Here is a 14,247-nt window from a genome sequence, read left to right as displayed (position 1 = left end):
TTCAGTACTTTTGTCCTCATCACTTACTTACCTTGAAAATTATTTAAGAAGGGATTTATTCGTGGGCAAACTGAACACGATGATACATTTAATGTACACATAGGCATGTGTGTGTTGGATTGAAATAAACTTGAAAAAACATACGATTTAAGACTGAGAGCAAGGTGGTTGTCAGTCATAGGCCTAAATGATGAACTGGTGCTGCCCTCTAATGTTGAAGGCATGTTCAACAGTTAAAAGCTGCAGTTGGAAACTTATAATAACGTGGTCACATTTGCTCAAACTGTCACTTTATCCTGACAAAAGTACATGCGATAGAAAGTCTGTGAAAAAGACAGGTTCCTCTGCCTCCTGTTAACATAAGGACGGACACCACCTCAAGTGAGATTCAACAACCACCGCTGTCAGTTTATTTACAGGACACAAATAAACTGAGGAGTCTCTAACACGTGATCAACACATATTTGGTTATGGTGCAGCTTAGTTTCGTTCAACTCGAAGGGCCGTGCTATACTCATACTATACCAGCATCGTGAAACATTTAAAAATAGTCAATGATGATGGTGTCAATGACTTCATGTCGACCATTTTCACTGTGGAATAATTACATTCGCTGCAGCAATATCATTAGACACTCAAACACAGTCCGAGGGCCTGTCTAATGAACCGTGCCGCAAATAACTCAACAGTGTCCCACAGAGCGATGCGTAGACACACACATACGCACCCTCCCACACATTATCTCACCTCTTTGCCCATGTGAGTTCATTTCACGCGTCAGTACATTGCATTTTTAAACAGGCCGTTTTTCCACGACGTTCTGATGTCGTTTTGTCGAACAGTTGAGTTGAACCTTTGCTTTCCGTCTTGACTTCGGTGTTGTTGATTTGCTTGCATGTTCTTCTGTCAATGAGCATTTGTTACCATTATCGTCTACTGCGTTTGCTCCCATGTTTTATCTCAGGGTTCACGTGCTCTGTATTAATTATTGTAATGCCTTGTTCACGATGGTTATTGGTTATTAATACATGTTTTGATCTACTTCATCCTAATAAGGATCTAGCCAAATAGCGAACATTGTGTTTTAGGGTGTGTGGTTTAAGGATAATTTGAAATTATTAAGCGTTTTTGGAGATCTGCCATGTGAATAAATATAACTCACGAAGGAAACAGTGTCAGTCCAGAAGCTGACACTGAGGGCTTTGCCTTTGGCATCCATTGGAAAATGAACAAACAACATCATTGGCGTCTTTTCATATACGGTACATCAATGTTATGTTTAATTGTTTTATTTATTTATTATGAGGCATGACATTAAGTATATGCAGGAGCTGCATCAAGGTCTTTAAAAAAAATGACAATAAAATGTCATCTTTGCTGTGAAAGAGGTCATAGGGAAATTTAAGATTTATAGAGGACGTGTGTTTGGTTATTTTTGTCTCTCATGAACATTTCATATTCCCTCTGTGCCATGGAGGGAAATAAAAGTGGCAGGTGTTTTTCAGGGTTTTATTTCATCATCTTATATCCAAAGTGACATTGACCTGTAAACATCGAAGCAGTAAAAATCTCTTGGGGATCACTCACATGTAAACATTTGCTAAAGGGATCACTTGTAGTCGTTCGTACAGCAATCTGACACAAAAAAACCTGTGACTCTCCATCAGCCGCACAAACACCTGCAGCGCTAATCATCGGAAACATCTGGTTCAGACATAAACACAAGAGTTGATTTGAGTTGGCGGTTCTCATTCGTCGTCCCTACATAGCAGGGTCCAGTTGTCCGTTGATCATCAACACGAGGCACTAGTCAGACTCTGCAGAGACCTCAGGTGGGATCCTCTCTATGGACTCTGGAGGAGCTATGGGACCGTTGGGACTGAGTGGCCAGGTGCTGGGAGGCTTGAGGGCTGTCCACCCCAGAGTGCATTAGGGGTAAGTCGATGTCATCCATGTTTGGCAGGACAAACACTTTCTGGAGAAAGAAAAAAACATGATTGTGAGGAAAGCTGAGAAGACGACAGCACTATGGGAGTCGTTGTTTTTTTAGTTTTTTTTACCTGGAACTCGTCCTGCAGTTTCTTTTCAATCCACTCGGTGACATGACAGAAAGTCACCTCCCTCTCCCCTAGTTTGGGACGGACATGCAGATCCAGCTTGGGGGGCACGCAGAAGCTGTACCTATAGAGGAGGTCATAACAGCATATCTGTCACATCTATATTGAACTGCTGCTTTTCGGTCACATGTTGTCTCCGTGCTCTAAACAGTCCTAGCACTCAACTAGAATAGATTGAAAGAATAAATAAATGTTCTTCTGGCAGGAGGTGAGGTGCGAAAAGTGAGTCACACCACAAACAGTCACAAACACAACATGCTGCTCAACATGAAGCAATTTCTTTTTGAATTCCCATCATTTCTGAAGCTGTAGTGCATTTTATGACATGCAGGAATTGGTGACAGAGAGTGCAATTTATGTAAAAATGATATACATACATATATACATATTGAAATAAGGAAGGCAATGGATTGTCGGCCGATAACCAGCGAGAAATCGCAGTAGAGAAATGCCAAACTGGGTATGAGGTCATTTAGGAACAGTTATATGTAGTTTGTCCACCAGAGAGCACAAGTTGAGTCCTACACTTTCAAACGTGCAGCAAATATGTCCCAAACTGAGTTTGTGTTTTCAAAAGAGCAATTATTTGATGGAAAATTCTGAAATACTTTGAAAAACTTCACAAATAATTGAATTTCCCTGCACAAGACTAACAGCACATTGTTTAATTAAACACAAGTAAACATGCAAACTGCCATCCGAACAAGAGAAACTGTGAGTTAAGCCTCAGTATTTACCATATCCTGTCTGTTGGGGGCGGCGGGATGTTGACGACCAGAGTCCCCGACAGCTCTTGCACCTCCACAGTGAGCAGCAGGGGCGTGTTGGACATCTCCATAAACTTCTTCTTAATAAACTCGTTCTCTGTCGCCTTCTGGAAGTACTTGGATTTCGCGATTTTGTCCACAAATCTCAAAATCTTCCTTCCAGTCTTTCCTCCCCCTGTCCTGTAAGAGAGGATTAGAGGAGAGGAGAGGAGAGGAGAGGAGAGGAGAGGAATGGAGAGGAGAGGAATGGAGAGGAGAGGAGAGGAGAGGAATGGAGAGTAGAGGAGAGGAGAGGAGAGGAATGGAGAGGAGAGGAGAGGAGAGGAGAGGGAGCACTTAAAGGTGTTGCTCACTAAAAGTTACACTTTCTCCCCTTTTAAGTAGCTGTTTATGTAAAAGTCCTTTGACTCAAGAATCATGTGATGTTCTTTAATTAACGTAACCCACTTTCAACATCTTCTTTTTTACATTAAATGCAAAAAGTCATGTTAGTACTTAGTATTGTAATGTACAGTCTTTTACAATAAAGAAACACGTACACTAGGCAGTATTCCTGTCTGATACGCACTACTTTATATATCAGCATTTACCCATCAGGAGCTGGTGTGGATCCTTTCTCCCCCACTGGAGCCTGAGGCTCAGAGACAAGCAGCTCTTCCTCATCAGATGAACCAGCGCTGGAGGACTCCTCATCACTGTCCGCCAGCACGCTGAAGATGGGCCTGCAGCTCGGAGGAGAAGATGCACGGACAAGTTAGGGACGGGCGGATGGCAAAATTTGGATGTGCATGTAAGCATCAGTACTACAAACGTTTTCGCATAAAAAAGGCAAAATTGAACTACGCAGACTCTATGGACAGATGCATGTACCGCAATTTGGGTGTCTGGGGCTTGAAAAGATTAACAAAAGTTTTCTATCTGTGTGTAAAGCTCCAGATGCACCGCAGACAGCTGATGCAAAGCTCTGCCTGGACTGTAATCCCCACCACTGCAGGTCTATGACAGGCAGGTCTACGCTGATCAATGTAATGTGGAGCTCTAGCGATCAGAGGGATAAAGGGATAGAAAGACAGGTAGGTGGGTATTAGTGTGTGCTATATGATACGGATGAAAATACAGGGTTTACTGTCATGTGGGCGATCACCCCTGCTACTTGGCCCGTGAATATGATGAAATACACCTATAGATGTTGTGAAACGCTGAGGTATTGATTTTTTTTTTTTAAAGGGTCACTCCACCAAAGGGCAGCTTACTCATCACCAGTAGAACTACAGCTGTAGGACATCGTCTTCCTTGATTTTTGGTTGGAGCATCCTAAAGTCTGAGAAAATACCGCTTTTGATGACATCAGGCGGGAAGGTATAACTGGAAGCTATTGAGTTGCATGATGGGGATTGGAGGCGTCAGTGCCTATGAAGCCAAATACTACAGCAAGGACTAAAAGTCAGGATATGTATCTGCCTATGCTGCTTCCATTTTTCTTTATATAAAAATGAATATGTGACATGTAAATCAATATAAAATGACAAAACACTTAATCCATAGCGCTCACCCCTATCAGTCAACGAGACTGATACTCGCTGCTATTACTACCGGGTATGCTGTGTGTGTGTGTGTGTGTGTGTGTGTGTGTGTGTGTGTGTGCATAGCGTGCGTAGTGCTGACCGTTGGCTACCGGTTTCAGTCGTGCAGTCCGCATCCTGACCGCCCTCTTTACCCAGCTTGGACAGGTTGAATTTTGTCTGCAGGGTCATCTGCAGGGCACCGGTATAGACCAGCTGCAGCTCCACCCACAGGCCTGCAGGGGGCAGCAGGAGGAGGTCAACGCCAGACCACCAAAATCAAGACAGAAATCACACACACACACACACACACTGCATGGTGGGCCGATTAAAACAGCTTTTACCAATGATTGTCAAGCCTTGAAATTCAATTTGAAACAAGTTACGACGGATTTATAAATCCCCTTTCGGAGCTGAAAACCGGACAATTGGTTGACACGTGGTTTCGTAACAGCGAATTGGAGTGGAGGTCAAAGCCGTGGCTGACACACTTTCCTCTCGTCATTAGGAGCGTTGCCTGCCAGATTGCCTGATTTTAAAACACACACACACACACACAAGCCAATATGCTCTAAATGTTGAAGGCCCTGGCGTAATGGCTCTCCTGTGAGATTACAACAGGATAACAGCGTCTGATCTGATGCGCTGCAATACTCAGCTGTGATCACATCAGCAACAAGTCATCTCCTCACTCATCTTTTGCTTGTGTTTGCATATTGGGTACGCGCATGTTTTCGTTGCAGTGTTTGATCTCCAGTCTGTACTCACCTCTGTGGTTTACCTCTGGTCTGGATGTGGTGGTGATTTGCGGCATAGAGCAGCCCATATCCAACTCAGTCAGAGTCAGCTCGTTCATAAAATAAGGCAGCTGTCAAATAAAAATGATATAAAATGCTTTACATTTGCTATTAGCCCTTTCCGTGACTTACATTGACACAGCAACTTTGAATATGAAACTGCCCGCACTCTGATTTTGCTCAGCTTCTTCTGGATCTTGCGGGAAACCACGTCGGCCCAGTGCTTCTCCCGCAGGAAGTCCCAGAAGATTCGACCAATTAGAGCGTTGGCCCAATCAGTCTGGCTCGTCCCAGGCTGCTCAGCTAGATCACAGGTACACTGTAAAACAAAATTGAAAAAGAGCAAGAGCCAGCCAAGGACAAGAAAAGTGCAGGTTTAGTACAATTTAGAGCTAGAAACAGAGGAAAAAGAGTAGAATAATTTAATACTAAATGCTAGAAATGCCACAATGCTATTTTATACTGGTCACACTTTACTGTCTGCACATGCAAACTGTGCAGCTTTGGAATATCCCTACAGCCTCACTTAATTTGCTTCACCTAATTTTATCTGCAAGCACGACTTACATTTCCTTTGATAGTGGGACTTGTATCTGTGCTGCTGGCTCCAGGACTAGAGAGGGGGGTCACCTCCTCTGTGGCCAAGAGACGAGCCATGTAGCTGGGGTTGTCCAGTAGGGAGAGGCCCCTGGTGCTACTGGAGGTCTGAATGACAGGAGTTGCAGGGACGCAGGTGACCGGAGATGTTAAGGGGGCGTCGGCGTCACCGCTGCCCACTGTGCCTTGGGCAGCAACGCTCTGTGCCACTGCTGGGTCACCTGGGACAATACAGGCAGCATTTGGAAATCAACACATATGCGGTTATAATGATCATTCACAAAAATGTCCATGTCCAGTACAGCAAGAGTCACATAAGGCGTTCCACTTTACCTTTTCACCGACCGATGTTACTATTCCTACTATGCATGAAGCTTTAATTTTCATTTTAAAGGCTTTTAATGTGAAAAAAACAACTCAGGAACCAAAGAGTTGTACGTATAACATGTCTATATTGATGGTATGATGGAATTAGTGCGGAAGTTTACATTTTGAAAAATGTACCACGTCAGCTTGTTGCTTTGGCCAGAACCAGGCTAGCTGTTTCCCCCCATTTCCAGTCTTTATGCTAAGCTAAGCTGACCGCCTGCTGGCTCTGGTTCAATGCAAAGACACAAGAATTGTATCAATGTTCCCATCTTACTCTGCAAAAAAAGAGAGCAGAAAACAACTATATTTCCCAAAAAGACTTGTGACTGATGACAGATCAAAAGACTGATTTGAATTAGAATATAAAATGCAAATGGAGAGGGTTTTATATATTCCCACTTTTCTTCAAAACACAGTAAAAACAAAGCAGTTTTTTTCTGATGCCTTGCCCTGTCATGTCACCAAACAACTGTGAGATCTCTGTGTTCCCTCGAAAGGGATTGGCTTTGAAATGCAAAGAATTGGAGCATGTAATCCATAATCCACACTTATAGCATTTGTATAGATGCCTTATCTCTTCTCTAATGCATTATTGACATTTCTCATACCCGATCTGGACACACATCTGCCAGACCTCTGTCTGTCCTTCTCCTTTCCCCCCTCTGTATCCATGGATGCAAACAGGAAGTGACGGAACCACTCTTCTTTCTCTCTTCCCGTGCGTCCGAAGAGGTAAAGAGCGGTGGGAAGGTCACGGACGTGTTTGGAGGAACTCTGTAGTGGACTGGCCATTTCAGCTCCCGGCTCCTCTCCCCGACTCTCCTCCGACTTTCCTCCTTCCTCCTCCTGGGAGTTCGATCCCCCGGCCAGTTGGATGCAGATAGGATACTTTGGATTCCACATCCTCTTCCGAGCCAACACAGATGGTAGCAGGAATACCTTTGAGGAACAGCGGCAGAGTTTTGTTGTGTCAAAGCAAAATAAGTGGGTCGTGCAGTCAGATGTCTCATCTATGCATTATTCATTCATTCTGTTGAAGTGGATTCAACCGTTTCTTGCCAAATAAAACTTGATTTCAATTAATGCTTTTCTCCATCTTTGTTTATTTCCCCTCATGCGTTCCAACATCAATGCATTAATTCGTAAAAACCCTATGCATTCATTAATTGGAAAGTGAACGCTATCACAAAGTTGGACAAAGTCTATTCAGGCTCTGCCCTACATACGGTAACATCACCACAATACCAAAATATGTCAGGCCTTCCCTTTCCTTTGTTTATCCCATTAAAAAAGACATAACAGCCTCAGATACATAACATCAAAAAGACAAAAATTGCCATCAAAAAAGGTTACTTAGTCATCATACTTTGCTCTTTGCAAGCTGAAAGGCGCGTGACTTGATGAAGGCGGCCTCGTGGACTCTCTCGTCGTACGTGGCCCTGCGGCTGATGTTGTTGCGCGGGGAGTCCAGACGAAGACAGGAGCCCTCCAGGGCGGCAAACACGGAGTGAGTCAGAGCTGGATGGTAAGTTTCTGGGTCGTAATCGTGTATCTCATTCATCCAGCCCTGAAAAGGCAAAAAAGTGTGAATGCAATCAACACCATTCACAGTTTCAAGTGAGTAATAAACGTGGGATCTGGAATTGTTCCAATCTTGAAAGGCATGTTAGGATGCTTGTAATCAGCCTAAAAGTGAAGTAAACAGCAGAAAGGATGAATGTGATTAAGTGTGTCTTTATGTTGGCACAAGTATCAAACAGGATGCATTCTTCTCTGTGGATTTCAACACAAATGATGAAACTATTATTGGGGAAAGACAGCGTGGCGCAGTGACTGTCAAGAAATACTGCCATCACATGTTTGTCTAAAATGAAAGAATTTTGTTGATAAGTGAGCTTCAGAGGTGCTGACAGGTGTATTTTTGATCTTTGGACAGAGCCAAGATAACTGCTTCCAGTCTTCATGCTAAGCTAAGCTAATCGTCTCCTACCCTTAGCTACATAGGTAGCATCGGAATACGGGAGTGAAATCCATCTTCTCATCTAAATATCTGCAAGTCATTGAACTTACTTGATGCTTGAACAAAAACTAAATTTTCTGGCCTTAAAATACTGTATAATTAAAAAAATGACGACGCTTTAGGAAAAAACCTTGCTCAGTCTGATATAAGTGTTCATTAGGATGGTTGAATGTGAACTGAATGCTGCGATATGATCCCCTTTAGGATCTTGATGCTCCAATTAACTACTAAACAATGTGTCCCGCAATCAAACTCTGTTCTCTCCATGACTGTCTGTCGTCTCATTACCAGAAACCTCACAAATGCTGCAGTTATACCTTCCACATCTCGACAGCGGTCGGACTGAAACCAAACTGCTAATGACCAAACAAGGGAATTATCTCAACACTGTGACAGTAAACCTCCGATTCCCAACTACCGCCACCCCTCTCCAACCCACAACTGCCTCGCGCCCTGACAAATTACAGCTCCCTCCTGCCTATATCCTCCACTAATGGCCTCAGGAGCTGACAGCGTCTAGGTGGAGGCTGGAGGAGAACAGTAATTACCGCTGCAGCTCTGATTGGATTTTTTTCATTGAAGCTTTTAATTGCACTCTGCGAATCGTATGTAGTTACGTGCCACTTAGAGAAGCTTTAGTCTGTGAAGGAAACAGTCAACAGAGGTGCTTGAGTGACTTGACAACAAATCAACACGTGTGAAAAATAACTACATGTATTCTTGTTACTGTAATTGGAGTAAACATGCTTTTTAAAGTGAATTTCCGAAAGCAGAAACTTTCACTGAGTTTGGTTTCTCCCCGTTACCAGTCTTTGTGCTAAGCTAAGCTAACTGGCTGTAGCTTCACACTGGACAGACATACATGAGAGTGGTATCGATCTTCTGATCTAATTCTCGGCAAGAAAGCGAATACATGTATTTCCCAAAATGCCAACTGTTATACAACAAGGCCTGGGTGGAACAAAGAAATGGAATGAAAAGTGCTCAGGTGTTTGATGGAAGGCAGGATGAGAAGGTGTTAGTGTTGGATCGAGACAGCCGTGGCTGAAAATAACAAAAATGTGACACTTTCCTCCTTAATGACTCGTCAGATTTACCTTGAGGGCGTCAGGCTCAGCGCTGACAGCGCCACCTGACAGAATCTGCTCTCCCAACAGAGTCTGTGCTGATCTGTGTGGGGGAGCTGAGCAGCGAGACCCGGGGGAGCCCATCCTGATCAGCAGCAGTCCCAGTAAGAAGCCCAGTGCTAATCCCAGAGCCAGGCCAGAGACGTATGGACTGAGAGGGAGGATGAAGTAGCCATAGGACAGCACTGCCACACAGAATAAACTCATGCATGGCAGAGGATGAGGGGCTTGAGAAAGGTCAGAAGTCCTAACCAGGGGTGCTGCCATGGTAGGTGATCTCCTCTCCGGCCCGTGAGTCTCCACGGCTAATACCTGCATCACGTCGCCGTCTGTACATATTTCCAGCTCCTCATCCCTGTGATGTTGTCTGTTGTGATGCACAGGACAGGGCCCACGCGTGCCTCTCCCAGGATGTCTAACAGAATGCCAGTCAAACACAGGCAAAACATCAGCCTCTGTTTTTCTCGTGTTCCTCACAGGAGACTCAGAGAGAACTGTGTCCATGTTAGTTTCACGCCCCAAACCTCTGGAGCTGACCTGGTGAGCACCCTGGCTTTTACACTGGTGTCTGGGGCTGCCAGCGCCCTCCTCTCTCATGATCTTACTGAACATGTTGCTAAACGGCTCGTGCACGGCCTCTGAGAGCTTCCTCTTGGTGTCCTCCAGCTCCATTTTGAAGAAGCCCCCTCTCATACCCTCTCCGCACGGGGAGTGTGAGCTAGGAGAAGGGGGTGCAGTGCGAGAGTCCCCATTGCTGCGGTGTTTTGGCTGGGTGAGCTGCTTCCACATGTGGAGGTTGAGGCGGGAGTCTGACTTCGACTGCGACACCTCTGGCTCTGAACGGGAGAGCTCTGTGGAGATCGACTTCACGAGGCTTATGATGGGCCTGGGTCTGAGAGTGGAGCTTTCTTTGAGCTCCAGCTCTGTGGAGAGAGACTTGACCAAGCTTGCAAGGGGTCGGTGGGTGGGCGAAGAAGTTCCTGGGGAGAGGAAGCTGGAACCGGTGGCGGAGCAGTTGCCCAGAGTGCCAGGGTCTGAAGGGGAAAGAGGGACGTGGAAAGCTTGGGACTGCAACTTTCTGTTGTCCTCAACAGAAGTCTGCCTCTCCTTGGAGAGAGAGATGGAGGGGTAGTCGTCATCGTGGTCGAGGGAGAATATGAGCTCACTGTCATCCAGACTGTCCCATTCTCCCTCTGTCCCAGTCAGCTGGATCACAATGTCCCGGGGGAGATGCCTCTTGGTCCCAGCGACGGCGGAGAGGCCAAGAGCCGGGCTGTGGGGCTCCTGGAGAGGTCTGACACCTCTTCTCCCTTCACCCTCGCTTCTTCTCTCCCCATTTGTTCCACTCTCCGCCATTTCTTGACTTTACATCGCACAGCCAAGGCACCTAGGAGTCAGTGAAAAAGAATAAATAAAGACCCCGGTCAGCTCCATTATTAAGCCTCGGAGGCAGAACAAATAAAAGCAGTGAGGGAATGAGCCATGGAGAGAAGGGAAGGGTATCTTTCCTACGCTTGTGCGTCATTTCCACGGAAACTGCTTGCATGTGCCAACTCTGCATTAATGTGAGAATGTCACGTTGTAATTTGAAGACTTTCGATTCAAATAAGCACCTCTCCCATAGATGTCGCTCCACATACTGAATGGGTTTTAGACGTATGCAAAAATAGACGAGACAGATCAATGTTGCACAAACTAGGGCAGCTCAGGTTTGGGTCTAATGTCTGTTGGGGCTGATTGGCTGTCTACACAGAATTCATTCTATTTCTGTGCTTTTTGTGCACATGAAGATGAATTAGAAAAGCATTGTTTGAGTAGCGATGAAGGACAGTGATGCAGGGCAAAACAAAGAGAATTCATTTCTGGCTTTGTCAAAATTGTTATCGCCGAACAAAGACGCATACGTCATAGGGGAAAAAAGGCTTTACCCCACTGACTCTCTGGAGTAGTATTCAGCACGCCATCTCCCAAAGGACACAACTCCAGTGTCTTCCAGCCTCACCCCCTAGAGAGCTAACTGTCAGCCGAGTCGCAACCCTCCCTCTGGTGTCTTCTCGAGCTGTTTACAGAGTTACTTATGTAACTCTGAAATGAATAGTGAGGGGAGTTTAAATGTGCCCTGCCTCATCTACCTCATGTGGCTTTTGAAACACATTATCCAGCCACCGCCTACTTTGTCAAAATGATGCTCAGGCCAACACTGAACAGAGAGCCGTGTGTGTTATCAGCTGTCATTTTGTGGGAGAGAAGAGCAGCTCTGCATCACTGGACACAAGCTAGGAAACGGCAGGCCCAGTGGGGACCCTTGCACTCGCCGTATCTCTGGGTCAAGTGCCCTGCTCTTGCAAGTCAAGCCCTACCTCTGCCTGGTCGCACTTACGTAACTGTATTACAAGCGCTGTGTGGCACGATTTCAACCAATTCCACAGCAGCTGGTGGATTCTGACTAATCTGCTCTCACCCAAAATGGACGGTGGGGAGATAAACCTTATAGACACACATGCAGCCAGGCGGCATTAGACCTTCATCACAGCTTTTTACAGGGTGGGCAGGGAGACCAGGACCTGCTGCAAAGTGCCAGAAAACAAACACATGCGCTTACACGCACATCAGGCAGGCTAAACCACTGTTAAGCTAACAGTGTTGTGTCCAAGCTAATTGGAGAACACTATGACAGGACTGGCTGATGTTGCCATATTTTCAAGCTAGTTTGGAAGCTGTATTTGGACTCCAAGTTGCTGCTGTATTCTTTTTCACTCATCGAAATGTTTGTTTATTTAGTCGCTGCAGCTAAGTCATCATTTTTGCATAACCTCATTGTAACTGGATATGAAATAAATGGAAGAACCAAATCAACAAGTTAAGGGACATCTTTTGGCCCTGGGTGTTACACTATCCGCTGTGGAGAGAGCTTTAAACTAAAACATCTTGCTTTGACTGCACAGTATCAAATAACCCTCTGATCAGACACGAACAGTAACAATCTCAGATTAACATTAATGCAGGGTTTTACTGTGAAATCGGACAAATCACACAGCCGGATTATGGGCTAAACCAACATTTGGTAGGGTGTGTTTCCAAGCCAGCTCATCTCCCTGACCCAGTGTTGATTGTAGCTATTAGTAACATCACAATCCTTCAGAGTACAGATTGCTATCAGTGCTCTTCTTTATATGCTTGAGGTCAGATGCAGATTCTTCTGTACATATGAGTTTGAAAATATATTTTTAACCAATGGGTTGAAAGTTTTCACTTTTTCAAATAGTGCACATATTACAAAATCAATTTTCACACTTTCACACTGACTCCCAGAGCTGCGCTCGTTCTCTTTCTGGATGACTAACAATGCACAAAACAAGTGTGACATGTAGACATGTTGACATGCTGCAAACGACATCAGTGCGCACAGTCCGGTATGAGACCCATGCAGGCAAGACATATTCCTGCTGACTCCTAGTCTTGTTTTTTAAATAATTGGGAATGACAACATAAATGGAAATGAGGAATAAAATATACTTACACAAAAAATTCTTTGCATGGAAATGTGACTAAACCCGCCGGTCTGGGTTGTCGCCTGCTGGTTCCCTCTCCATTTGTGTGTGCAAGGACCGCGGAGTGAGGAGTCTCTCTCTCTCTCTCTCTCTCTCTCTCTCTCTCTCTCTCTCTCTCTCTCTCTCTCTCTCTCTCTCTCGTACAGTCACAAACACATACCTCCCCTTCACCGACTGCCTGCATCCAGATGTGTCATGCGCTGCCGAGAATCACAGCTCCCCAAACAGATTATGAAGAGCATGGCCGAGCTGCATGGTAATCCAGATTAAGAGTCCTGCAGCCCCAACAGACGCGCAAACACAAAACGCACCCACACCACTCTGCATCCAGAGTGTAAGTGCTGTCTAATTATATAAAACAAGGTGACAGCTAAAGTTCAGCTGTTCTAATCTGGGGAACACACATGCAAAACTAAAGTACCAAATTATTACCATTACTTTTGTGTAATATGGCAAAAAGGTGGAAATTGTCTCGTGACAAGAAAGAAAGAAAGAAAGAAAGAAAGAAAGAAAGAAAGAAAGAAAGAAAGAAAGAAAGAAAGAAAGAAAGAAAGAAAGAAAGAAGGGGATAAATAATGTACCCCCCATCTCTCTCCCTCTTCTCCCTCCTTCCATCTTGGCCTACATAAAAACACACCAGAAGCCGAAATGGCAATGTGAAGAACGGCCGAGTGGTGTGCAGGCTGCAGCTGTGAGAGACAATAACTCAACAGTGACAATGCTCCTGAGTAGCCTGGCTGGCTGCATGACTGAAAGTATCACCCAAGACCCCAACATTTTTATTTAATAATTTGTTGCCTTTGTATGATTATATTTAGTTTATGTCTTTATACTCATACAGTTTAATTTATTTATGTTTAAGCAGGATGTACGCACCCAGGGCCCCAACATGGGAGGTTTCACGGCTGCGATGTCTGGATCCGGACACGATGCAACAACGTGAAGTGGAATGTCTTTGTCTTTCATGTGACATATAGATCATATGTGCCTCAACCTCGGACTCCTGGATCAAAGCCTGTACAATAACATGGAGGACAGACACAAGCAGGGTCTTCCCATGACAGAGCAATCACATGACATCATTAGGCCACAGCTCTGGCCCACCAGAGGTCCATGCCGAATTGTTGACCTCGACAACGTTCCGGACCGCCAGCAGCAGCAGCCACTGAAAGTCACACTGACTTTGTCCTGACTCGTCCTGTGTCTGCTGTTCAGCCTGGTGTCTGTGTGGAGACCACCTGGTACAGAGCACCAGAGCTCATATTAATGAGGCCGTGGACATGTGGTCTCTGGACCTGGTAGCTGCAGAGCTGCACACTGCAAATTACTTCATATTAGAC

At 45.1% G+C, this 14,247-nt stretch overlaps 1 protein-coding gene across 1 annotated transcript; it reads right to left on the bottom strand.

Moving 5' to 3' along the window:
- Positions 1-1,698: 1,698 nt before the first annotated feature.
- On the bottom strand, positions 1,699-10,712 carry tex2l (testis expressed 2, like; the record flags this gene model as incomplete). The annotated part of the gene is given in 12 exon segments (XM_079293826.1): positions 1,699-1,855; positions 1,857-1,975; positions 2,061-2,181; positions 2,855-3,064; positions 3,475-3,612; positions 4,550-4,682; positions 5,215-5,314; positions 5,413-5,562; positions 5,811-6,061; positions 6,818-7,148; positions 7,576-7,776; positions 9,327-10,712. Coding segments are annotated over 12 exon segments (3,189 nt in total). The 3' UTR covers positions 1,699-1,806.
- Between the last annotated feature and the right edge of the window lie 3,535 nt (positions 10,713-14,247).

The sequence above is a fragment of the Melanostigma gelatinosum genome, assembly GCF_949748355.1.
Source record: "Melanostigma gelatinosum genome assembly, chromosome: 21".
In the NCBI taxonomy this organism is placed as follows: domain Eukaryota; kingdom Metazoa; phylum Chordata; class Actinopteri; order Perciformes; family Zoarcidae; genus Melanostigma; species Melanostigma gelatinosum.
The sequence above is the reverse complement of the archived record's forward strand: the minus strand, read 5'-3'. Positions and strand labels throughout refer to the sequence as shown.